Source organism: Naegleria fowleri, assembly GCF_008403515.1.
Source record: "Naegleria fowleri strain ATCC 30894 chromosome Unknown tig28, whole genome shotgun sequence".
Taxonomy (NCBI): domain Eukaryota; phylum Heterolobosea; class Eutetramitea; order Acrasida; family Naegleriidae; genus Naegleria; species Naegleria fowleri.
In genome coordinates this window covers 616,397-641,436 of record NW_025407960.1, presented here as the reverse complement: position 1 = coordinate 641,436, position 25,040 = coordinate 616,397, and the positions used below count along the sequence as shown (strand labels likewise).

The following is a 25,040-nucleotide window of genomic DNA, read 5'->3' as shown; positions in this document are numbered from 1 at the left end:
CCAACACGATATGAACTCCACTCCTCTGTATGAATATCTGTTATTTGAACGAAATGAAAGAAGGCATCGGGATTGAATAATTTTCGTTGGATTGGTTCTCCGTTTAATGGGAAGGACTGAAGAAAATAACAACCAAACACAAGCATCAGAGTGATGATGATGGATATCTTTTTCTGCATATTGTTCCTCGAGAACGAAGAAGAGTAGGCTGATAACGGTAAACGAGCAGCCGAAGGAAAAAACATTTTTCATGAACATGAGCCCTTAAAAAATACCGCAAGATGAACATCAGAATTGACTCTTGCATGCTCCACAGCCTGGAAAGACGTTTGGAAAGAATTGAACAACAAGCGAATTACATTTCAGCTACCCTCAAACAATTAAACGCCAAACTTAATGAATATATACGAAATGAAGAGAACAGAAATTGCGAAGAAAAGGCACGGAAGCCATTAGATCATTCGCATCACTTGTTACAATCTTTACAACATCATCTATGTGACGCAATCACCTTTAGAGAAAATCCATCAGTTGAGAAAACTAACGATCCACCAGTTGAGAAAGATGAGAATACATTATCAACATGGAATCAACCAACTCCATCAAAACAAGAAAAAGAATACAAGCCAAAGAACAAACCTCGCAAAACAAGAAGGACCACACAAGCTAAAAAACAATCATCCACCGACAAAGGCAAGCCAAAAAGAAAAACAAAGCAAAAGAACAAACTTCACGATCATACTAATCATGGACAAAAAGGCAAGATACTATATTTGTATTATGATGATCAGTGCTATCAACAATTCGATAAGAAACGTGTAATGAATGTAAGAACAAGAAAGAAGCATCTCACCTTATACTGGATCCAAGACTGCTCTCCGCCCTTCAACATTATTAATTGTTGTGACTTAGAACTTTGAAGACAATGCTGGTAATCGATACATATCATTATTAACATATCATATCCATCAACACTATATATACCTATTCATGACCTTTTTACAATAATTGACGACTCAACCTTACAAACCAACGAAACCATATGCATTAACAGACAAAACACTGCTTTATTTTTGCCTTCTGTTTGAATCATCGACTCAACCCATGTTAACAGTTGCTCAACACAAGCATGTAATCTGTTAATATTTGATATATCCTGTTAAAAACATTCGACATTCAGAAGTAGTATCTAAACGAAAATGAAGTCCAATGTTGTTTTATGACAAGTATTGAGGCACCGAAGGGCCAATAAACAATATTTAATTTTTTCATGAACACGTGTACGTGTGCAGAGATGGACAACAGGTAATTCAGAAACAGAATTTCCAAAATTTTCCTCATCACGATTGCATCATTTTGTTTGTTGAAAAAGTTAGAATTACATGATGATTAGAGAGAAGCACAAGAAGTCTTTGTTGCCTCTCTCTCTGAGGGAAAGCAATCTTTAATTTTTAACGGTTATTTTCACCGCGCCATTTCAAAATTCAAAAAAAAGAACGTTATCCACTCTCTATTTATTCACAAAATCACTCTTATTCACTCATTCACACACAGCATAAATACACTCACAGCATTATCATGAGAACCTACTCGAGGAAACAAACCAATATTGGGAGGAGAATCTCTTCTGAACTAGCTCTTGATGATAACTCAAACGACTCTCATTTCAAAACCACCATGGATGATGATATTAGCATTTCGGGAGATGATGAACAGCAATCAAAGACGGAAGATACATCAAAAACAACCTCATCACCAGCAATGACCACTTCTACAATGGCCGACGACAATAGTTCGAGTAATGAGCGATCCTACGAGAAGAGGCCTCGAGTATCCAAGAGAAAACAAAGAACATCAACCACATCATCCAAACGAAAATATGAACCAACATCGGAGGAAAGTGAAAGTAGCCATGCATCCGATCATGAAAGAAAAGCCTCCTCCGAAGATGAGGAATATACAGAAAAGAAAAAGAAGAAGAAGAAAACCAGTAAAAAGAAATCTTCTTCTCAAAAGAAAAAGAAACGACAATCACCAACGAATGCTCTTCAAGAAGAGTCCGAGGAAGAACAAGATGAACAATTGAAAGCCTATCTCGAAAAAAGCAAACAAATACTTTGCCCAAGTTGATACAAGAAAGTTAAGTAAGGTCAATGAGAAGGAAGAAGAAGAAGATGCATTGAAAATGATTTCTCAACAAATTCTTGAAAATGTTTCTAAGGAAATGAAAGCTGTAGAGAAAGCAAAAGAAATTATTCAAAAAGCACATAAACATCAAGAAATTCATGAAGAGGAAAGAAGGAAAAAGTTAGAACAAGCCAAAGAAAAAGAAAAGGAAGAATCGAGACGAAGAGAATATGAACGATATCGACAATCGGTGGAAGGAATTGGTGGTGTGGAACCCATGTCCTTTGAAGAATTTATCACAAAGAATCAAGAGGAAAGTGCCATGAACTTAGTTTTGCCTCAACAGTTAGGACCTCTTGAAGAAATTGATTCATTCTTTGATTTGTAAATATATCATCTTTCTATCATTGATTCGACAATTCGAGTAGTGAATGATTTCGTGCCATTAGTCAAATTTATTTGGACAAATATTTGCCCAAACATGCCCGCTCAGTTCATCATCGCAAAAAGAGTCAACCAAAAAAATAGACGAAAACTTGCCCTTTAGATTTCAAATGGGTGTCCAACCGAGCCGAAATTTCAACCCCAATATGAACCATCCACCAACACCAACCTCATTCGTTCATTCATCACTCAATGATTTTGTAAATGACGAACATGATCATCCGAGAATCAATATTCCTGAAACAAATGAACTTTATCAACCCGTGTTCTACCCCAGTACTCATCACCATCAAAAGCGTCGGGATCATGTTGCATCATCATCCATGATGAAACCACATGCGGATTTTTATGTCGACCAAGTGAAGCAAATTTTGGTTGAAGGATCATCCATCAATAGAGCAAAATCCAAAACATTGGTTGAATACAGTGATCCTACTTCGGAAGGATTTTGGGATAAATCACATACATTTCAATTTAGCTATGATAATTATTTGTATATATTTTTAGGTGCTCATGCATGGCATCATTATTATAGATCAATCAAAGACGACTGTTTATTTAGAATTTCATTATTCGATATTGATAATTTATATGAAGGAATTGGTAGGTCTTGGTTGAGCATGACATTGATTTTGACATGATGATTTTTATTTCATTCTATCCAACGAATAGATTCTATTGCTGTAGAAGAAATTGCGACAAAAGGAAATTCACCGATTGGTGGACGTATATTTCCTGCCGTTTATTTTGATGAAGAATTATTGGAAGTTTTCATGTAAGTATACATCAAATGTAAAAAATAGCGTATTTGCAATGACTGCATCTCTCAATACATCAACCATAGGCATGGAGGTTTAAAACAAGGGCGAAATTTGACCAATGAGTTCTTCTCGTTGAACATGAAAACATTAGAATGGAAACAATATGAGCCAATCAATAGATCTGGATCACATGTGTTTGCTTTCCTTGAAGGTCACACAATTATTAAGAGAGGCAAAGATGAATATTATTCATACGGTGGGCATGGAGGAAATTTAATTTTCACAAACTCCTTTTATAGAATTAACAGACTTGGAGATAACACCATTCACTTTACAAATATGAAAGAGGAAAATATGATTGGATATGAGCAAGTCACATTTCCTGTCGCTTATCACCAAGCTGTATATTTCAAAAAACATGATGTTATGGTAGTGATTGGCGGAAAGATGAGAAGCGGTGAAAATGCACCTTTAAGTAATGATTTACTGTTCTACTATTTCAAAACAAAAACTTGGATGATTCTTGAAACACATGTTCGACCCTCTAGAGATCCTTGCCCTTTGTTGAAAGATCGAAAAATTCCACCTAATCATCTGAAAATACTCAACAGAACACCATGGATAAAAACTGACAAAATACGTTCTCATTGTGCTGTTCAGTTGAGCGATTCCAAGTTGCTATACTATGGAGGAACATGTCACACACGTGATCATCCAGAAGATTTCCCTCATGAAATTTTTGTTTTTGATATGGATGAGCTCAGTTGGGAAATTGATGAATCACTTTCCTGCTATGATCCAGAAGTTGAATATCTTGTAAATACCAAGTACTCAAAAAGCTTGTCCGAAGAAGCATGCTTGGAGGGTATGAACAACATGTTTGGAACAGCAATTAATCAAAACAACATTTCAACAACTCTCAGTAATAATAAGAGTAACAGCTCATACGAACTGAACGAACAGGAATTTGATGAAGTTTTTGTTGGACGAAACTATTTCTCAATGAGTTACGATCGGAAAAGAAATAAGGTCTATATTTTCGGAGGATCGATTTGCTCGCGGACAGGTCATACACGACAATGGGAAAGTTCTTCCCTCGTTGTTTTCAATTGCAATTTGAGACCATCCATGTCGAAACTCTTTCCGAACACAAGTAAGATATTGCACAGTGCAGAAGAAGGAGGAGCATTTACTGACATTTTCATTCACACTTTGTCTCATTAAGCAATACACACACTTTCATGACGATTCTTGGACAAGAGGTTGAAGCAATTTCACAAAATTATTGTTTACTTTGGTGTTTCAATAGTAACCAACTAACTGGTAACAAGAAGGTCATGCTGAACTCCGCCAAAAGGATTCATTGGATTGGTGTCGGAGTCCTAGGACATGACCATCTCTGCCTTAGGTCAAGCAAGAGTCGAGAATGATCCACCTCTTAAAAAAAATGACACCGCAACCACCACAACTCGTGGCACTTGTTGTTGCGCTCCTATTCCTATTAGCCGCAACGACGGAAGCGCTTGAGGTCAAAATTTATCGTTCACCATCTTCCTATTCCGCATCCTCTCCAACAACAAGTAGTATCAAACTCAACACGAGGCATAACAAATCTCTCAAATATTGTTTGGAAGAACCTGCTTCTCTCCGAGAAGGTTCTGTATGTCTCATGAAAGTCATTGATGTTTTTCCAACACAACTTCCAATTGGATATGTTGCTGCTGCTTGTAAACGTGATCACTTGTTGAATATTTTGGAAAAAGATTCCACCACTGACTTTTTTGATCATTTAGAAAAGAATCCCGTGCCAGTTGTGATGGGATATTATAATAACAATCAACACACACGTTCGAATATTTCATTATATGTGACAGATCATCATCACTTGTTGTATGCCATTACCTTATTGAAGAGTAAAGATTTACCTCATTCCTATGCAGATATGACCGATCGATATGTGTATGTAACCATTCAGAGAGATTTTTCACGATTGGATCGAAATACGTTTTGGAGTACAATGGTACGAAATAATTTGACCTATACATTTGATGAAAGAGGAATACCATTGAAGGACTTTCCAGATTCTCTTCCATCATCTATTTTGTATTTGAAAAACGATCCATTTCGATCTTTAAGTTATTTTGATCGACGAGCAGGTGGTTATGCTAAGAGTGACAAGGAGTTTGTGGAATTTTTGTGGGGAAATTATTTAAGAAATACAAATCAATTTGAAGAGTTGAATCAATTTACGGATTTGACTGATTTTGATAAGGAGGCACCATTCATTAAGGATTCAATTGATCAAGCAGTGAAGCTTTCTCAACTTCCTGCTGCTCGTAATTTGCCTGGATATGGAGAAGGAACAGTTGAAAAGGCTGAATGCAAATATTTCAAGTAGAAGATACGATTAAGGTGTTTAATAGCAATAGAAAAGTATGTGAAAATGTGCATACGTTGTTGCTGTTTCATAAACGTTGCATTTATTGAATTGATAAGCAAATTATTAGAGTTTCTAGATGTTGGGCTGGTCTTAACTGGTTGACATGAGAGATTTTTCTTCAATTCTCGAAAGGGGTCAACGAACAACCTGTTTTTCCTCAAAAAGAATGTTCTTATTTCGCTTCTATCCACTCGCTATTTGTAAAACGAAATATGCTTGACAAGTTCAAGAAGTAATGACCATCCATCATATTTAGAAATACATCGCCTTTCAAGCATCAACAACTCCATCAATAAGGCACACAGTACAATTTTGAAAACAAAGCTTATTAATGTGACAAAGAATGAGTAGACCCATTTGAGTCCCATTTCATGAACTCTTGGAGAAGGGTTATCTTTGTTAAAATCTCCAACTTCAAATAAAACAACCCGACACACAGTCATTGTGGTAATAAAACTATAAATGGTAATGGAAAAGGTAATATAAGGTGAGAGAGGTTCAATTTCATTCTTCCAAATAATTAGAGGTAATCTCCAGAGTTCTGTGAACGAGCTTAATAGTGTTCCCATAATCAAACTATGAACTTTTTGTTTGCTATTCATATTGACAGGATTTTTGATGATCCAAATAATTCGTTTCATTTTCAACATACATTCCATTGGGAGTCAATACGAAAGATACACAGACAAGGAAAATCACAGACAAGATCACTTCAAGAGCCATAAAAAAGAAAAATAAGTAAAATATCGAGGCATTCTCCAGGAATATCAGTTGATTGTTGGTCTCTGAGATTGAAATCCCATCACACAGATCTGTAATTTCATTCTTGGTAATCATTAAAAATTTTAAATCTTTTTTACAGGCATCAAAATGATCATTAATTAGTTTTTGTAGCAAATGATACTAACATGTTCGGACTAGTATAGAAAATAGACTTAATCTCAATAAATTATACTAATCCATTCCAAAGAAAATATAATTCCAAATTTCATTCACAACAGTCAACACATACATTCAATATTTTGGATCTATCCAAGTAATTAAATAATACATGAATAAAAGCCTTTGTTTTGAGTAATAATAAATCAAAGACAATCGTTGTCATTTCATATTCTACAAATTTATCAATCAAACCATTACATTTCTCGCAATGATTTAATCGTATATCCTTTTGTCCTTGTTTTGAATAGATCGGAGTGTGCTGTTGAATGTATCCACAATTAATACAAACACAACGGTCTGCAATGTTCGCAAGAAGAGACATTTTAATATTTAATTAATTATTTAAACATAAAAAATGTCGGGAAAGCCTTTCCTCTCTAAATTGTACGGTCGACTCTATTTACTTATCACAGGACAATCAAAGGATGGAAAAATACAATTAAGAACTCTAAAAACTACTCCTTGGTTCTATTGGGTTGTGGGAGGGACCTATGTTTTTTTAATTGCCAGCGTGATTGATTTCTTTGGACATCGATTCATCTCCCGACATTATGATGAAAGAATTATTCAGAGGAAACGGAGAGAAGGACTGTTTTTATTAAGTATTTTGAAGCATGATGAAAACACTGGACTATATATTCCTCCTATGGATGAAAAGTATGTCGATGTTGAAAGATGGCCAACTCATTTTGAGCATACCTACACCAAACTTCAACGAAAGCAAATGTTTGAGGAATATTTGAAAGCAAAAGAAGCACTAAAGAAGTAATTGACAGAAGAAGGAATAGTTTTTGTAAAATTTGAATTTAATTTCATGGACAATAATTTATCATATGGTGGAAATATTTACAAATAATTGAAGTAATCAATTGAGAGTGGATGAAAACAGTAGTATTACTGATAGGTGTTTGGAGGTAGATTTGAGCTCTTTGTAATATCCTTTTTATCCTTTTTTAAGGCATTTGCTACCCAATTGACTGTTGATCTCGTTTCTTTATCCTCTTTAATTTGAGCTCTAATTTTTTCTAATTCCCTTTTCTTTTCCTCCACTTCCTTTTTCTTCTGCTCTTGTTCCTCCAAGCGTTGCTTCTCGGCGAAGGCTTGTTTCTTTTCATAGCTGTCACCTCGAACATGATGTGCATGATGAATCACTTTTCAAAATATGGAAATTACCAATTTCAATAATAGATGATCATCATGAAATATTACAAAATTATTATTTTAAAATTAATATCAAATTAATTTAAATTAGATTAAAAATCATGATCACCACCCACACACAACACTCACCATCACCCTTCTTGGCATCAGCAATGGTTCCCGTTCCTCTCTTCAGATCATTCGGATCTTTATCGGGTCGTACCACTACGAGTGCTGCTTTAGGAAATAAACCTGCCTCTTTCAAAGTAATGTTCGGAAACTCTTCATAGTGAAATCTTTTCTTTGGCATCAAGGTTTCAAATTCAATTCCATTGTCTTCAATATATGCAGATCCCCAAGGTAATTTATGTTTTCCTAATTCAACTGCTTTTACCTTTTTATCAATAGGAATTCATGCATGACATTCTCAATTCTACGTACTTGAACATAGCGTTGAACAACTGATAATTTTGCTTCAGATTTGAAGATCACTTGCATGGGTGTTCCGTCCAACAATCGAATATTGAGTGTCACTTTTTCTTCGGTTGGAGGAGTGGAAGAGGAAGAAGTGGACATTTTTTTTAGAGTTATTTGGGAATTCATAAATTCTCAAGTTCCATACAGTGCATTCAATGATCATCATTTTTCAAACCTCTGCCATGTGATCTTGATTCAATATCAGTCATGCCAAAAGATGAAGAATAATGGTTTTGTTTTAAGATTTGTAAAGAATAGAGAAGAAAGAGGAATTAATTAAACAAAAAAAATGAAAAAAGCTTTGAATAGAGGATCATCATCATCATTGAGAGAAGACGCCAATCAGCGTTGGAAATCTCCGAGAACCAATGACACCACCTCTACCATCGGAAATAAATCAGCAACACTGAAAGAAATCAAATCGGACAAGTACAAATTTAAAGCACCATTCATAGAGGAGTTTTTGGAGCAATTACAAGATGAAAAGAAAAGTAAAGCAACAACTCCTACATCAAGCACCAAGGATTTTCTGACAATGCTCTTGAAGCAACAAGAAAAACGAATGAAGAAACAAGAAGAGGACAGAGCGGAATTAGAAAATTCTTTCTCAAACATGGAATATCTCGTTAAAAAACAACAATATTTACAGAAATTAAGAAAGAAAGTTTTGCCAAATGCTAACTTTACTCCTTTTGTATTGAACACTTTACAATTTTTCGAAGATAACATATCCTATTTTGCAGAACATTCTATTGAATTTCAGAGATTAATTGCACAACTTAGAACAAAGGAAGAACGACAAATATTTCTACATTCTGTATATATGTATTACTATGCTGATATATTGCTTGAGATGAGAAAATTACAAAATAACCAACAAAATGAATCCAAATATCATACATTTTACGGGATGGCATCAACAGACGATTTATACAGACGGTATTTTGAGTCTACAAAAATTACACAGCCCAATCTCACAAATACTGACAAAGATGACATTTCTCACCAAAATGTTAACTCGAAACGAATTGGACATTGTTTGGCTAAATTTGAAAAAGGGTTTAAGGATAGCGAGGAACTCTATGATTTGGTCAACACTTTGAACTCGAGAGAAAGCTTAATAATTGAGGCTTGTTTGAAGGAGATGGAAGTTTTTAAGCAACGGTGTGTCACAAAATAAACATCGAAAATTAATTTAATATAAGTGAGTAGGTTTCTCGAGGATCCTTGAATGGACAGCAAGGAACTTGCACTGTCATTGATTCGTCATCTGTTTCTTCTTTGTGAAGTGGTTTGTGGTTAGGGTCATCTGGGAACCTAAAATGCTTTAGCCAGAAAGATCTGTCAAAGCTCTTTAAGAAGTTATACTCCAGAGGATGATTTTTCTGGAAGTCTTCGTCAATTTCCATTAACTCTGACACGAATGTGTCCAATGCTAAATGGGTTTTAAAAACTATTTCTGTCTCAGTTCTGTTAAATTTCTTTCTAAAAGCAGAATCCATCTTGAAAACGAGATCACATTTACCCTTGGATCTCATGTCCTTTAAGAATTCAGCCATTGGACCTTGATAAAGCTTGTCCTTGCTAACACCAATGGCCTTCAGAACAGAGTCAACAAAGTCTTGACAATTACCATATCTTCCAGTTCCTCCATGGTCTTTGTAAAACATGATTGTATTCCATCGGATAATAACATCAGCTAATTTAGAAACCAAAACATCAAGGCTATCATCAAGCACTATGGATCCCAAGTCAGCAGTAATTAAGGAAGCAGTACTGACACATTTTCTTGGCTAGTATTTTCACAAATTATAATCAATCAATAAATTGATTCCAAAAATATCAACTGAGTTGAAAATTACTTACAACAACCAAAGCACTGTTGTTATATTCTAATTTCCAAGGTCCAATCAACAGAGCACTGTGAAACATTCCAAGCCTGTAATATATTAGCAATAACTATTGATCGAGCTTACATGAAGTTGGTGAATACTTACTCTGGGAACGTATCATCGAAAGCAGACACAACAGGAGAGAGTAATCTTCTAATAGCTCTTTTTCCTTTTGTGTGGGATACTTCAGAAACAATAAATTTGATTTTGATCTTGGCATTCTTCATGTTGACAACATCTGGATTATTTTCTTCATCTAATATATCCAATTCGTTGTCATCTTCTTCCTCCCTGTTGACCACTGTTCCTACATCTGTACTGGCTAGATTGTTACTCACTGTACTTTTTAATGCGGACCCGCTTGACTGATCACTCACTTGACCCATCATGTCCATTGTGAGCTTTTTGGTTTCTGCCCAATCGGTTGACAAATATGTTTTAATCAATTCCTCCTTGACACATAGAGCATCTCTGAACTTCTCTAGAAGTGCTCGGTTTGATTTCAATTTAGCACTATAAATTTCGTTTGTCAATAATTTCTGTTCAACAATTTTCTTCATTTCATCCAATGGAGGTAATGGAATCGAAAAGACATCCTCTTCTGATGATGTCGAGTTATTGGAATTTCCGTATGAGGTATTATTATTCTCTATCTGGTTGATATCATCCTCTCCGTCTTTCTTTGAATGTTTGCTTTTATGTGCACCCATCTATTAAAACAATTTTAATGATGATGATGATCAGGAATGAAAGTTGTATTGGGATGACGATGCAGCACCACTTCGTTCGTTCAGTTGCTAAAGAATTTCAGAATATTTTTTCAAAAGCAAAAAACCGCTATCCAAATCATCACCCAAAATCACCCAAAAACAAACGTCCATTAAGAGCCTCGATTCTTACCGAGAATTAGATCCAAACAAATTCTATTGCTGTTTCAATATTTAAAAGAAAAGAATCATTCGTATGATATGTTATTATTGTTGTTCTTGTTGTTGCTGCTTTCAATGGAGACCTCCGAGGTCTTGAATTCAAGGTTTTCTGAAACAAGTATCTTCTTTTTTATTTTCTGAAATTCAAAGAAGATGAGCGGAACATGGCAGGAACCTGGGTTTGTTGTTGCAACACTGAATCAGGCAATACCGTACAAGTACTCCTTCCAACAACAAGCACCACCTGGACGGCTCCTTCGTTAAATCCAAGATCCTCTCGTTTCGATAATTAGAAGAAGAGAAACAAGAAACGGATTGAACGAGTCGACAAAAAGAGAGAATAATCACTATTTGAGAGAAGAGATCAATGAGGGAGATCAATCTCCTTTTGGGATTCCACTGTATATGATCTCCACTCAAAGCCAACATGGCTGTAACACAATTTCCAAATTAGATCTCAAGAATGAGATTCCGGAATTCGAAAATTTATGAAGGTTGACAAGAAATTCAAGATTGGCAGACCGTCACGCTAAAAAATATCAACGACACTCCTCGCTCAACACTACCCAACAATTCACTCCACCATGTCTAACAATTTTACTCTGTTCTGGGCTCTCGTTCTTGCGGCCTTGTACGTGATGACCACTGTGAAGGGTGATTCTTCTTCGAACAACACCATGGTTGTTATGAATGACGATCAAAGACTTGATTTTCTCATGGACTGTGTGGAATCCAAACGACAACATTATCCTTTTCTCTCGAAGAACAGCACCGAATCTGATTGTTGTTTGAGTTTGGCAAGAAATTATCTCTACAATCAAGTCATGAATGAATTTGAGAAAGTTTCAAACAATGCCACTCATTTGTATTATCCATCTGTTCCATGGCAGATTGCAAATACTTTGAAAGTGTGTCATGGCATCATTGACAGTCATGACTGGAAACAAAAACAAAACCTTCAAAGCAATTTCTCTGAATTGTTCAAAGAGACTCAACCTTGGAGAATGTCATCATTGGAAACACTTCGCAATCAAGAAGGAATGGGAAACTTTCCAACTCTCATCTTTGATTGGTGTGAAGGCAATTCGAAATGTATTTCCAATTCAATGAAACTTTGTGCCAGTCACATCATTTTCGAACACATTCTTGACACACAACACAACAAGAACAATTACGAAATGGGTAAAAAAACTGTCAATGATTACTATCAACGAGTGATCAACTCATGGGGAAACCTCAAAGAATGATCACAAGCAATGGAATCATGAACTTTTGGATTTGGTTCGTGCGCAATGCAAAGAGTTTCGTAAAAGAGTTTCCACTCGTCATTGGTATCACATGGACAAATTCTCCATCTTGAATCAACCATACCTCTCATCAGTGATCTTTAAAATTCTTGTGGTTGCAGTTATTTCACTAGTCATTCTTGTCTTTAAACAACATCACAAGTCAGAGAGTGATGAAAACAACAAGACCTCTCAAGAAAGTGATGAAAAGAAGACTAATGACAACAACAAGACAATTAATGACAACAAGACATGTCAAGACAGTGATGAAAAGAAGACTATTACTGAACAAATTCAAGAAAGTGATGAAAGGAAGACTAATGATGACGAAAAGACATCTCAAGAGAGTGACATTGCGTTATCATGTGAAAATCAATTGGACTCGACAACTCTTGATGACTCAACAGAAAGAATAAACGAGAATATCACCATCACTGAACAAACTGTTCAAGAATTTAATCCTTCAACAAACTCAACAATGAATCCATCATGTATTGTCTCAGATCTGAGTGGCAACAATAATGTCATGGACAGTGATAACAACGAGATTGTCACAACAACCACAGACTCACCTGTTCAAGAAAATGTGATGATGACCACTTCTCATGAAATTGATTCAACAACTATTACTGACTTTATCATTATTCCAGAGAGTGATCATGAGAATGACAATGTGATCAAAGATCAAACACTGCAAGAAAACCATTCTCACTCTTTTACCAACTCATCAACAATAGAGAGTGTTAACGAGAGAATGACCACAGACCAAGTTGCTCTTCAAGAAGAGAATACTCCTCACAATGATAACTCTAATGGAACAACCACGAACGTAGATGTGACTTTAGATTCATCTGAACATGAAAATCAAGTGGATTCAACAAGCTGTGCTCCTCAAAAACTGGTTGACCCAATCCATTCTTCATCCATTGACTGCATCTTTATTGCGCTCCACCATCTCTCAGCTGGAGAATGATAAACAAGTCACTCTGGAAGTTCATAAGAAAAATCAACAGCAAATGGAAGAAACCTTCAAGACAAATCATGAGAATGTAATCGCCTATTGGGAAGCAAAGTGTTTCTACGTAAAGACGTCCTCACCAAAAAAGAAGGAAAGAGACAGCAGGTGTTTCTCAAAGACAGATTTTGATTTAATTTGTGAGCATTGTGCAAAAGAGAAGAAGATTACTTCTTATGGTGATTTGTGTAAAAAGAAATTGTCCAATTTCATAAGTTTGTTTCGAGAGGAGTTAAAATCCACCTGTGTTACAGATGCATCTTCATCTCAGGAAAATAATGGAGAAGATGAATTGAATCAACTTTGCATGACATGTTTGGATGAAAAGATAATGGCATTAACATCTGAATATGAAAATACTCGTCAGAAAATTCTACCTCACTTAACCACAATGTTCAAACAAATGTCAAAACAATATGACAATTCAAAGTAAAAAAAAGAATATATAGTTCATTTTGCTGCTTTCACAATGTTTGTCATCATTTAGCTTGGATAATTATAATTATAGAAGATCACTTGTTGTGTTTTGAAACAGTGATTGGAAGTATTTAATGTAAGAAGACACCCTTCCGTTACAGAACAAAAGATTTTCCAATAAAATACAAAATAATGATAACCAGAACGGCAATCAAAGCATAAATGATGAAATGCAAAGGATGATTTCCAACTCCATAGCTGTGATGATGATGGGAATACACGGCATTGTGATGTTGTTGTTTTATCATTTTTTATTTGGTGTCCTTTTATGTCCTATTTCTAAGAACGGTTTTCATGTTGAATGGATTATGGACTAGAGAATATGGTTGATTGATCGGTGGTGACGTTTTCCTAACTTTGTGAATACACAAACATTTCCCGCCAAATACACAAACATTTCCCGCCTTCTTCATTTCAAAACCCTCAAATTCATTGCGAATTGTAACCTCATCAGAAAGAAAATATATGAATTCATATTCCTCATCAGGTTCTTCGTTTGCCAATTCCTCTGCCAATTCCTCTTCCTCGGGACACTCATACAGCTTGCCTGGAATTCCTTCAACACGAGTGAGACAATTCCGTAATGAACCCATCATCTCCAACACAAGGGATTCCTTCTCCTCGTGCACCAAGAAACGAATTTTAAAACATGTGGCCGATAATCAAGATAATATCAATAATTATTTGGTCCGAGAGCATAAACTTGCGAATGGAAAAATTGATCTTGATCCTAAAAAGAGATTCATCTTCAATGCAGAGTTTCATGTGTGTCTTCATCATAACAAAAACATTCGAGTGGCAAGAGCCCAAAAGTGTTCAACCGAGGTTGTCGGAGAAGAAGGAAGTAAATACCTATTTTCCAATGCCAATGATGCTGCTCAATTTTACCAGGATAGCATGACAGAACGAAGACTTCGAAAGGAAGAGAAACTGAAAGATTTCAATATTAAGGTCAAACAAAGAATACAAGAACGAAAAAACGAAACCATTCTTGCCAAGCAAATTGAAGTTGAAAAATTACAGAAAGAGAAGATGCGGAAAATAGAGCTTCGAAAAAAGATGGGCGAGTATGGAAAGCAAGTGAATGATGTAAATATGAAAAATTCACCTCAAGTATCAGAGGGAAGTCATACTCTAACGTCGTTGTCTAGTTCCTCAAAAACAACCACTCCACGGTCTTGTACCCCAAGAAGCAATACACCAAGAGGAATGAACACACCTAGAGGAAATAATACACCGCGTGGAATGAATACTCCTAGACCTGATCCTTCGAAAAATATGGATGACACTGAGGAAGATCAAGCATCGATTGATAACAGATCAAGTAGTTCGTCATTTCCATCTCCACATGAGAGTGACACAACGAGCTCCTCTGAGGAATTGGATGAATGCAGTGTGGATGAAGTATCTCATGAGAAAACTGTCAATGATTTTGTAAATTTTGCAAGATATAATTTAGCAAATTTGGCCACATCAAAATCTCAAGAAGTGTATGGCAAGTACGAACGAGCAATTAGCAAGGACGAAAATATGATCATAATTCAAGCTCCCTCTTTCACTGTATATCTAGACGAGCCAGCCCAAACACCTCAATCCTCCTTACTTAACAAGCCAAACTATATTCCTCTAAATGCAAGTTCACACTCTGAAGAAGCTAATGAAATTTCTTCCATTCCTGAAACAGCACCAACAAATTCAATAGTACTTTCTAATCCTAGAACAACCACTACAAAGGATCAAAAGAAGAAAGAATATAGAGAGGAAAAACGATATCTCAAGCAGCTCAATAAGCAATTTTTGGAAACCATTAAGAATATGAATATTCAACTTCCAATGCTGTGCAATTGTGACATTGATGTTCTTGATGTTTGCGCTCAACACTCCAACAATTGCTATTACTTCCAAAACAGAAATGATTATGCTAGAGATTTATCTTCACTATTCCATTCATATAAAATTTAATTAAAGTTAGCGATTTAACATCTATGCTGAAAATATAACGAAAAGAGGTAAAAGCATATCATTGATGATAAATGGCAAAATGTCTTGCGTTGAAATATAGTAACAAGACAGAACGAGCAAAAATAGGTTGAAAAAGGCACCTGTGACAATGCCGAGGGCACTATTCCAAAAACAACAGAGGAAAATTGTGAAGAGTTTCATCATAACGAAATAACTACCTACCGCAAGGAATGGTGAATGGAATATCCAATCCAAAAGAGTAACCTGCAAAATAGAAAAGTGACCGTGGCAAACACTAAAATTCTGAGGTCTTCTCTTGGTAAATAATAACTCAACATTGCACAACTCACAGAATGCATCAAAAATTGTTCAATAGAGTTTTGGAATATTCGTTGCAGAATGACAAGCTTCAATTGATGCTCCTTGTTGATTAGATTTGTCAACAAGGGGTTACTAGCTTCCTCAAACAATCGATTTCGTACAATGGCTATAAATATTAAAGGAAAAATCAAAGCACTAATAAATATGCACTTGACACAAAAATAAAATCGTTCTATCAATGAATCTCTTCCTTCCAAAATAGTCTTCAAAAAATCAGTATTGAAATAAATGTTATACCAGACAATGACAAATATTCCAAACACTGAAAATCCACTTATAAACATGGTTAACATATCTCTGAGAATTATTCGGTTAGCTTTTTCTTGTTTCCGTATAGCCTCAATATTTTGTGGTACACCTCCACTTGGAGCTATCACACGAGATTGGATTCTAAAGAATTTAGCAATCATTAGAGAAAATAATCGAAAATATTTGTTTTGTGACATGCTTGTTAAAACCATATCATCATCTGTGTCCGTATCAGTGGTAAAACTAGATTGCTGTTGGATATGCTGCTTATATTTTTGCATAATGCGTTGTTTGAGAAGTGTAGGTGTTTGAGGTTCAGTAACATTACGAATTGGTGATCTTCGTGACAAGAGAAAAGAATCTAAATGTCCTTCACTTTTGGTGTGAGAAATTTTTGAGTTGAGTGGTATTGGTTTTGTTGAAATCTCTTCCTCTTCTTCCTCTTCCTCTTCCTCTTCTTCGTTTTTTTCGGGTTTTGTATTGTTTTTGGACTCTGTTACTTGATTTGTTGACACTGTTGTACTATTCTCTGTTTTTGAGTGAGCATCAAGCCCAATTTCAAATAAATTAATTTTTTCACTGTATTGCTGGTGAGTATCGATTGATGTGATAGTATTGTAATGAGAAGATGATGAGGAGGACATCTCACTTTCAACATTGTTATGGCTATTATAATTTTGTGTAGTTTCAATTGAAATAATATTCAAGGCTTCGCTTTCAATCTCCACAATGCTCTCGGAAGGATTTTCCAAAGGGTGATGGATATTTACAGAGTTGCGATGATCATCATTTATGGAAAATGCCGTATGGTTTGAAACATGAGAATTATCTTCCGCCCTTGCTTTTGTCTTGTTATTATCATCTTCCTTCGTTGTTGTCAGTACATGATCATCGTTTAAATTAGGCTTGTTCTCATCCTCGTCATCATTACTGCTGCCATCGATCGAAGGAGGAACAAGCGAAAGTGAGGACATTTTTTTAATTCAAAACAAATCCTTTTTAAAATTTAAATTGGCAATAAATAATTTATATATGAAAATAAAGAGTTGATTATTTGATGATACATCAAACAGTGGTGTGTGATAGAAGTTGATCATTGATAATCAACAGTGTGTCCCAAAACAGTTACTTAGAGTAATTAATTGGAGATGTTTGCTCCTCTTCATCTAAATGTTGTGGATTAACAAATCCGCTTCGTCCAGAACCTGCAATGTCAATTTCAGCAGCATCTTCCTCATCTTCTTCTTCGTCTTCTTCACCCTTAAGTGCAGAAACAGGATCTTGACTAGGGCCTGCAATTGTTAATAAGGCAGGTAAGAAAAGCAGTCCATGTAGGGCACCAGAAACTACAATGCTCAAATACATTTTGAAATAGTAAATTCGGAAAATTTCAGAATGTGAGAAGGCAAGAACAACCACTCCAATAAATTTGGTAAATGTAATACCAGATAATACTGAAGAGCCCATTCCAATCATTGCTTTCTTGACTCTCTCTTTGTGAGTACCTTTAGCTCTCATAAATGCTCGAGTAATATGTACACAAAATTCAACACTAATTCCAATAGACATGACCAAGTTGACAACAGAGAGAGCATTCACATATATACCCCACACAGACATGATTCCTAACAAGTTTGACAAAATCATGAAAATACAAACTAATACATAAATAGAGGCAACAGGAGATCCCAATAAGATTAAAGTCGTCAAAAATACTGCACCACTGGCAATCATAATATTCGTTGCAGAAACTTCTGGTAAATACAAGTACTGAGCAAAGTAAATATAGTAGATGCTATATGGGAAAGTGGATAGTGGAATATTGTTGTCCCATTGACTTGGAGGTAAATACTTCTTTGGATTGGCCAGATAGTCCGATGTGTAATAAGCTGATTTCATACTATTAATAAAATCTTCTTGAGTAATCAGAGTTTTGGTTTGAGTCATTAACCTGGCTGCTTCTATAGATTTTCCATCAGCAGAGAATTTTACATCGTTCTTGTATTGGAATCCACAAAGAGGGGTTGTTTGACCACGGAATGAACAACATTCTTGCTGACCAAGGAATTCTTGGAGCCATTCAATGTAATGTTCAGGAGGTACATATGAAGTTGCTGATACGTTCTTGTTTGAACACTCAATTGTTAATACCCATTGCTTAAAGTCAGCGTAATAAAATAAAATGCTGCCTCTGTCTAGATATTCAGTTTCTGCCACAATGTTGACCATCTTTGACATTTGATCTTGCACCTTAGGGTCTGTATAATTAATTTTTCCTGTGACGTAGTAGATAGGAGGACCTAAATCCAAGTAAGTTCTTTGCATTAAATAATATTCTCCCAAATAGGATCCAGTTGGTAGTGCTGTTATTTGATCCAAACCTTGGCTTAAGAAAAATGATGCATAAATAGAAGCGCCTGAAAGACCTAAGAAAATAACAATCAGCAATAAGCTCAATGGAATAAACGTTACAAGTGGAGCAATAGTTTTCTTCATCAAAAGTCTAATAAAACCAGCAATACTGATCCAATCTTTTCTCAAGAATGGGGAGGTCACAACAACAGTTGGTTCTAGTTCTAGTCTATTACCTAATTTTCTTCTCAAATCTAATGACAGTAATGCAGAGAAGCAAGTGACTTGTAGCACAAAGTTGACGATGATAGCTACTCCTGAATAAATACAAAATGCTTGCACAGCAGGCATCTTAGTCAAGCTACCCAACATAAACGCTAAAGTACGGTTAGCAAAATTGGAATTTTTCAAAGACCTTACCTAAAAACTCAGAAATTGAAGCCAATGTCATGGAAGAGCCCACAGTTCCTAGTGTTTCTCCCATGATTTGAGCAATTGTGAGATTTTGATTCTTTTTAAGCTTTGTTACTTGATCTAAATGGTTGGCCATAATGAACATGTTATCAACACCGATCGCAAGAATGAGGAACGGCATGACTTCCATGATAATTAGCGTAGCAGGCACACCACACAAACCACAAATACCTGCAGAAATCACAACGGACATAATCACAATGATAACTCCACACAAACCCATCACAATTCTTGACTTGACAGGATGAATTTGTCCCAATGAAATGGCCACATATACAAACATAGCAGCATAGCTGATTAGCACAGTATAAATATCTCCAGTTTCGTCAGAAATTTCATCTTGAACAGATCTCTCAGCGGATCTATAGACAAGGACATGGTCACGAGGCTTAGCAGCAATATTCAAAAATTCCTTCTCCCAAAGTAGAGCCTTAGCTGCTGTTGCATTGTCATTATTCAAAAGGTATGTAACAATAAGGGCATCTGCACTTGCTGTTTGAGTGGTGGTGTTATACGCTGCTTTTCCAAAAACTTGTTTATCATAAACCGGAATGCCAATGTCAGACATGCAAAAAGATTGCAAGCTCAATCTTTGGACACACATGAAAATAGATTTTGTAACGTCCATGGATCTTTCTAAATTTTGACGTTTCATTTGGAAAAATTGCATTGGACTCTGAATCATACAACCTTTAGAGGGTATAGGCTTGTAACATAAATCATCCAATGTGATTGGTGGTAACGAATGGTTTGAAGTGTCCCAAATCTGAATTTCTAATATTTCTTTTTGAATTTGATAAACATCCTCGAACATTTCCTTGTTGATTGCATTTGTCACAGATTTGTTTTTTGGTAGAAAAATCAATTGTTCAATTCTAAAGAATGGGGTAAATTGGTCATCAAAATAATTTTTTTGCTTAACGGTGTCGCTGTCGGGAGGGACCTTTTAAAATCGTTCAATAAAAAATATAATAGGATCGGAGTACCAATATGCCGTTTCCAAATTTGTATCAATGAGAAAAATCTCAAAAAATCAATACTCACCCACAAGCTTTGAGGATCGGTAATCAATTGAATTTTCATAATACCGACACCAATTCCTCCTGTAAAAAGTACGGCAGCCACAATGAACAAAATTGGAGCACTCGCTGTGATGTACCCGATCCAATAAAAAATTGCTCTAAAAAACCTATCCATCCAATAGGAAGGCAATGATAAATAGTATGAGACCGATTTGTTCGGTAATTGCTCGTGGGAGTACATTCTATAAATTAAATGATTTACAAGAACAATGATTATTAATGATGTCAATAAAGCTCAGTGCAGGATTCTTTTTCCGAAGAACAAAATTCAAAGTCTCGCCCAAAAATTGTAGCCGAAGTTTCGTACGAGTCTTCGTGAATTGAAGAAGGTTTTGAACGTTCGGCAGAAAGGCTTCTTCTTCTCGTCTTGGTGATGATGAATCCCGTATGAGAAAGGATTGATTTTTTTTTTCGTTCTTATTTTCAAGTCGGAAAGCGATCCCTTTCTCTTTCAAGCAAACGGCAGAGTTGGACTGTGAAAAAAGTTGCTGCTTTGGAATGAAAAGGAAAAGATTTTATTCAATCCTATCGAGTCTGTCCAATTAGGTTATTAAAGATGGTCATGATGTTGAATGATGTTCCTTTCACCTTCCGTCATAAAATTTTGGTGATTATATACAGACAACAAATGAAAGGATCCTTAATTGTCAAACCCATCATTGGTGAATCTGTTGGCCAATCTATTCACCAAGTTACATCTTAATCCTTTATCATCCAAGATTCGAATAGTGGAATTGCATGTTGTGAATTTATTTAACATGACTGTTTAATGTATGGACCACTGTATGCAATGGATGGCCTTCTCAATATGTGTTTTGTACTTCCAACAACATACAAATAATATTCCATAAAGCATTCAAACACAGATGCCAATCCACAATCCAATGGGTCAACAGCAACACTAATTTCAAATTGCAATGGTCCATTCGTCAAACTCGATGGTTCTACAAAGAATTGAATCCATGGTGTGAAAGATACAGAGCTGCCAGTTGAAGCAATGACCTGCTTTGATTTCTTTTCTTTCACAGTAATTAAAAAGTTCTTGGCATAGATGGATGGAGCTGTCAAAATGGTCACATATTGAGGTTCAGTAACCGTGACGGTATAGACGTCAGGTGTCAATGATCCAATAGCAGAAACCATAAAACTTGGATCTAATTTTCCTTGTTTACCAAGTTGAATGGCTCTTTCTTTTTTATAGTCTTCAAACAATGGCCACTGAATGCTTGTCTTTTCATCCCATTTCACAGTTAAAGTGGTTTGAATTTTTCCATTTGCATCAATGTAATCACCATCAGCAGTTCTATTGAAGTTATGGATTCCCATTGGACCTAATGGACCTAATGGACCCAAAGCTCCCAATGGTCCAATTGGACCAAGAACACTCCAAACTCCCAAACCTTATTTGAATGGATACAAGAAGATCCCAAAATGGTTATTTCACACCATCATTGTCAATCTCATGCAATTTTTACATACCTTGCATATGTTTAGTAAAATCATTAATATTTGGCATCACTGTGAAAAAGGAATCACCAAGAGGACCTGCAGAAGAAAGTGGATTTTGGGCATTATTAACCATAAAGAAACGAACGGCATCCACATTGTCAGATCCCAATATTTGTTGAACAAATTTTCGAAGAATTTCCCAAGAATTATTTGGAGATGGAATTTCATGACTCAATGGTCCTAAACTAGCCAATGGTCTGTATGGTGAGAGTGTTTGTGTGTGTGTTAGGGTGGTGTTGTTGTGTCATTCCAAATGATGATGATGGTGGTGTGTCCATAGATGATGGCCATGATGATGATCATAACAGGTTGTTGAAATTAACATTTTGAAATCAAAGACTTTTGAAAACCTACCCATAACCACCCAAAGGGCCATTCCAACCTAAGTTGTTGTTATTATAATAGTCGTTTTAGAGATCAACAACCGTCATGCATGTTGTTGTGGACAATATTGAGTTGGACCCAACGTCATCATCATGATCATCCTATGAATCCTATTCCAAAAATGTTCATTCAAACCTACCCAAACAGCTCACTGGATTAATATACAGATCACATGTTCCAGTGGGTCCAGGACAAATCTTCGGCATTGGTTGCACATTAAATCCCAAAAATGTTCCTCCCAATGCAGCGATGGAATCGGAAGAGATGAAACGAAGACAAATCTTGCTCGAGAGAGTTTTGGGAGAGTTTTGAGTGGAGAGGCCAAGGCTTGTGGTGCTCGTCGTAGTAAATGTCATCAGTACGAGCAAGACCATCATCACCAACAACAAGAGGGTTGTGTTGTTTTGGGGTTTCATTTTTTCGCGTATTTAATGGCCATTCGCTCAATTTTCGAGATGTCGTCTGGATCTGAATGATGTGAATGATTACCATCGCGATCGATTCGCGAAATTTATATTCTAGGTACACTCAAGTTCATGCCACCAAGAATACAAGATGAAAGTGTTCGTCTCACCTTCAATTTAACCTTCAATTGAAGATGTGTCCGAGTTGTCTTTCGTAAAACCACTCATATACGTAACTGTAGACACAACTTTCTACTAATCCTCAATATCCTCAATAGAAACATCCAAACAAGTCAACACTTCCTTTATTCAAAAACCTTTTCTCCTGAACTGCTGAAGTAATGCTCTTGTTTATGAGAATCACTACTCTGTTATAGGTGTTCGAACGTGATCATAAGAAGAGGAGCATCGATTTGGAGGATTTGGCGCACGAATCAAAAATTGAATAGTTGCGACAACACCACCAACTCTCACGCCGTGTGTAGCGCGTGCCAAATAAACCCAAGCTCGGAGCGTGAATAATTTTCAAAACACACCCGAAAGAAAAACAATCACACGTTGCAACGCTCCCTTCTTTACCAAGAGCCCATTGTCTTAACCTAGTGTTTGTTGATTACTGACAGCCATCAACCTTTCATTATTTTTGAACACACACATTCCTTCCGCACATTCTTCATGTCTACCGCAACAGCAACCACCTTTGAAGAACAACCTTCCACAAGTACTACTTCCGTGTTGATGAATCCAGAAGGAACAGAAGAAAATCTTGTCGTTAATGATGATGAAAACATTGACGTCGAAGAAGCAGTGAGAGAAGAATTTGCAACTTCACTCTCCGTGAATTCTCTCAATCAATTACAAACTCAATCCCATCAATTGACAGATGTTCAACAAGGAATTTTAGAGAAATTCAAAGAAATGGTGAATGCAGAACGTTCGAAAATGACCAAATTACAAATTTATTATTGTTTTCATGATGAACCTAAAACCATGATTCGATACTTGAAAGGTATGTTGTTCATTCCATGTTGTGTGTGTGTCTTGAATGAATCATTCATAATATTATGAACGATAATCATTGTGGACTCACTCGCTGACATGCACACACACTCTCTCTCTTCTCGCTTCACGTGTTGTTTGTGTTTCACTCACTCACTCGCTCTCTCTCCCATGATTTCATCATTCGAAACAAAATTGCGAATGGAATTGGAACACGGAATGCATTTGGACGCTTCGTCTTCTTCTTCCGCTGTGTGCGTGATGTCGCTTCCAATTCCTTTTTTCCATTTTCATGAACCAATGATTCCATCGCGTAAACACTTTCTTTTCTTGGATTGGTTAACCTCATATTCATCCACCCCTGGAACAATTCGACAACATTGCTCCCAATCACTGACACACAATCATTGAATGAATATATACTCTCCAACTCTATCAACAACAATACACTCATAACCACTACACTATCAATAGCCAGAGATTGGGATCTCAATAATTCCTTCAAATTACTCAAATCTTCACTCACTTGGATTGAATCCCCTTACAAACCCTATCATTTGAGTGCCAAACAATTGTGGTATGAGGCAAGTGCTGCTAAAATTTATATTCGTGGTTTTGATAAGGCCAATCGTCCCATTGTTTATCTTCATGCTGGACGTGATTTAACCAAAGATCCTGTCGTTGGTTTGTATCTCCTTGTGTACACTTTGATTGCAGCCACCTATCGAGTGGTTGGAGAGGATGATGATGACAATCGTTGCCAACAAATTACTTGGGTTTGTGATTTTAGAGACTACACGACAAAGGTAGGTTGTTGATAGAGGAAGTCTTTAATTCATGGTAATGATGATGGTGATGATGATTTAACTAAATAAGTCTGCTCCTCCATTGAGTGTGTGCAAACAAGCAGTTGAAATTTTGGGTTCTCACTTTCCTGAACGATTGGGCCTTTGTTTGATGGTTCATGCTCCTAAAGTCTTTCATTGGTTTTACAAAATTATTTCTCCTTTCATTCCTCCAGTCACGAAACAGAAAATTCAATTTTGTAAAGGAACAAAACATGCAGAATTGAGAGCTTTTATGGAACCTTTTATTGATGTTTCTCAATTGGATAAGAGTTATGGAGGTGATAAGGATATTATTTATAATCATGAAGAACAATGGAGAGAGGAAATGGAATGGGATAAAAAGAGAATTATCAAAATGAAGGAACATGGAGCTCTTAGTGAACAAGAGGCAGATCAATTATTGAATGAACCAGTGGTGAATTCAATGGATAAGCATGTCAAGCTCTTTAAGAATAGAAAACATTAA

General features: G+C 36.1%; 16 protein-coding genes across 16 annotated transcripts; 11 read left to right on the top strand and 5 right to left on the bottom strand.

Moving 5' to 3' along the window:
- Nucleotides 1-281: 281 nt before the first annotated feature.
- FDP41_002117 (uncharacterized protein) lies at nucleotides 282-2,130 on the top strand (the record flags this gene model as incomplete). Its single annotated transcript, XM_044705277.1, has 2 exons — nucleotides 282-827; nucleotides 1,555-2,130. 2 exons carry the CDS (start codon nucleotides 282-284, stop codon nucleotides 2,128-2,130), a joined length of 1,122 nt encoding a protein of 373 aa, XP_044563760.1.
- Nucleotides 2,131-2,185: 55 nt separating this feature from the next.
- FDP41_002116 (uncharacterized protein) lies at nucleotides 2,186-2,515 on the top strand (the record flags this gene model as incomplete). Its single annotated transcript, XM_044705276.1, has 1 exon — nucleotides 2,186-2,515. The coding sequence occupies one exon, from the start codon at nucleotides 2,186-2,188 to the stop codon at nucleotides 2,513-2,515; it is 330 nt and encodes a 109-aa protein (XP_044563759.1).
- A 202-nt stretch (nucleotides 2,516-2,717) lies between these two features.
- FDP41_002115 (uncharacterized protein) lies at nucleotides 2,718-4,556 on the top strand (the record flags this gene model as incomplete). The annotated part of the gene is made up of 3 exons (XM_044705275.1): nucleotides 2,718-3,174; nucleotides 3,244-3,346; nucleotides 3,416-4,556. The coding sequence occupies 3 exons, from the start codon at nucleotides 2,718-2,720 to the stop codon at nucleotides 4,554-4,556; spliced, it is 1,701 nt and encodes a 566-aa protein (XP_044563758.1).
- A 223-nt stretch (nucleotides 4,557-4,779) lies between these two features.
- On the top strand, nucleotides 4,780-5,730 carry FDP41_002114 (uncharacterized protein; the record flags this gene model as incomplete). Its single annotated transcript, XM_044705274.1, has 1 exon — nucleotides 4,780-5,730. One exon carries the CDS (start codon nucleotides 4,780-4,782, stop codon nucleotides 5,728-5,730), a length of 951 nt encoding a protein of 316 aa, XP_044563757.1.
- Nucleotides 5,731-7,069: 1,339 nt separating this feature from the next.
- FDP41_002113 (uncharacterized protein) lies at nucleotides 7,070-7,483 on the top strand (the record flags this gene model as incomplete). The annotated part of the gene is made up of 1 exon (XM_044705273.1): nucleotides 7,070-7,483. The coding sequence occupies one exon, from the start codon at nucleotides 7,070-7,072 to the stop codon at nucleotides 7,481-7,483; it is 414 nt and encodes a 137-aa protein (XP_044563756.1).
- A 125-nt stretch (nucleotides 7,484-7,608) lies between these two features.
- On the bottom strand, nucleotides 7,609-8,430 carry FDP41_002112 (uncharacterized protein; the record flags this gene model as incomplete). Its single annotated transcript, XM_044705272.1, has 3 exons — nucleotides 7,609-7,865; nucleotides 8,005-8,248; nucleotides 8,296-8,430. The coding sequence occupies 3 exons, from the start codon at nucleotides 8,428-8,430 to the stop codon at nucleotides 7,609-7,611; spliced, it is 636 nt and encodes a 211-aa protein (XP_044563755.1).
- Nucleotides 8,431-8,620: 190 nt separating this feature from the next.
- On the top strand, nucleotides 8,621-9,511 carry FDP41_002111 (uncharacterized protein; the record flags this gene model as incomplete). The annotated part of the gene is made up of 1 exon (XM_044705271.1): nucleotides 8,621-9,511. One exon carries the CDS (start codon nucleotides 8,621-8,623, stop codon nucleotides 9,509-9,511), a length of 891 nt encoding a protein of 296 aa, XP_044563754.1.
- A 10-nt stretch (nucleotides 9,512-9,521) lies between these two features.
- On the bottom strand, nucleotides 9,522-10,933 carry FDP41_002110 (uncharacterized protein; the record flags this gene model as incomplete). The annotated part of the gene is made up of 3 exons (XM_044705270.1): nucleotides 9,522-10,124; nucleotides 10,198-10,270; nucleotides 10,329-10,933. 3 exons carry the CDS (start codon nucleotides 10,931-10,933, stop codon nucleotides 9,522-9,524), a joined length of 1,281 nt encoding a protein of 426 aa, XP_044563753.1.
- Nucleotides 10,934-11,736: 803 nt separating this feature from the next.
- Nucleotides 11,737-12,399, top strand: FDP41_002109 (uncharacterized protein; the record flags this gene model as incomplete). The annotated part of the gene is made up of 1 exon (XM_044705268.1): nucleotides 11,737-12,399. One exon carries the CDS (start codon nucleotides 11,737-11,739, stop codon nucleotides 12,397-12,399), a length of 663 nt encoding a protein of 220 aa, XP_044563752.1.
- Nucleotides 12,400-12,490: 91 nt separating this feature from the next.
- On the top strand, nucleotides 12,491-13,411 carry FDP41_002108 (uncharacterized protein; the record flags this gene model as incomplete). The annotated part of the gene is made up of 1 exon (XM_044705267.1): nucleotides 12,491-13,411. The coding sequence occupies one exon, from the start codon at nucleotides 12,491-12,493 to the stop codon at nucleotides 13,409-13,411; it is 921 nt and encodes a 306-aa protein (XP_044563751.1).
- A 43-nt stretch (nucleotides 13,412-13,454) lies between these two features.
- On the top strand, nucleotides 13,455-13,886 carry FDP41_002107 (uncharacterized protein; the record flags this gene model as incomplete). The annotated part of the gene is made up of 1 exon (XM_044705266.1): nucleotides 13,455-13,886. One exon carries the CDS (start codon nucleotides 13,455-13,457, stop codon nucleotides 13,884-13,886), a length of 432 nt encoding a protein of 143 aa, XP_044563750.1.
- Nucleotides 13,887-14,395: 509 nt separating this feature from the next.
- On the top strand, nucleotides 14,396-15,892 carry FDP41_002106 (uncharacterized protein; the record flags this gene model as incomplete). Its single annotated transcript, XM_044705265.1, has 1 exon — nucleotides 14,396-15,892. One exon carries the CDS (start codon nucleotides 14,396-14,398, stop codon nucleotides 15,890-15,892), a length of 1,497 nt encoding a protein of 498 aa, XP_044563749.1.
- Nucleotides 15,893-15,913: 21 nt separating this feature from the next.
- On the bottom strand, nucleotides 15,914-17,496 carry FDP41_002105 (uncharacterized protein; the record flags this gene model as incomplete). The annotated part of the gene is made up of 2 exons (XM_044705264.1): nucleotides 15,914-16,052; nucleotides 16,115-17,496. 2 exons carry the CDS (start codon nucleotides 17,494-17,496, stop codon nucleotides 15,914-15,916), a joined length of 1,521 nt encoding a protein of 506 aa, XP_044563748.1.
- Nucleotides 17,497-17,647: 151 nt separating this feature from the next.
- Nucleotides 17,648-20,611, bottom strand: FDP41_002104 (uncharacterized protein; the record flags this gene model as incomplete). The annotated part of the gene is made up of 3 exons (XM_044705263.1): nucleotides 17,648-19,251; nucleotides 19,295-20,291; nucleotides 20,393-20,611. The coding sequence occupies 3 exons, from the start codon at nucleotides 20,609-20,611 to the stop codon at nucleotides 17,648-17,650; spliced, it is 2,820 nt and encodes a 939-aa protein (XP_044563747.1).
- A 572-nt stretch (nucleotides 20,612-21,183) lies between these two features.
- FDP41_002103 (uncharacterized protein) lies at nucleotides 21,184-22,739 on the bottom strand (the record flags this gene model as incomplete). Its single annotated transcript, XM_044705262.1, has 4 exons — nucleotides 21,184-21,830; nucleotides 21,910-22,136; nucleotides 22,294-22,321; nucleotides 22,463-22,739. The coding sequence occupies 4 exons, from the start codon at nucleotides 22,737-22,739 to the stop codon at nucleotides 21,184-21,186; spliced, it is 1,179 nt and encodes a 392-aa protein (XP_044563746.1).
- Nucleotides 22,740-23,402: 663 nt separating this feature from the next.
- On the top strand, nucleotides 23,403-25,040 carry FDP41_002102 (uncharacterized protein; the record flags this gene model as incomplete). Its single annotated transcript, XM_044705261.1, has 3 exons — nucleotides 23,403-23,736; nucleotides 24,201-24,532; nucleotides 24,603-25,040. The coding sequence occupies 3 exons, from the start codon at nucleotides 23,403-23,405 to the stop codon at nucleotides 25,038-25,040; spliced, it is 1,104 nt and encodes a 367-aa protein (XP_044563745.1).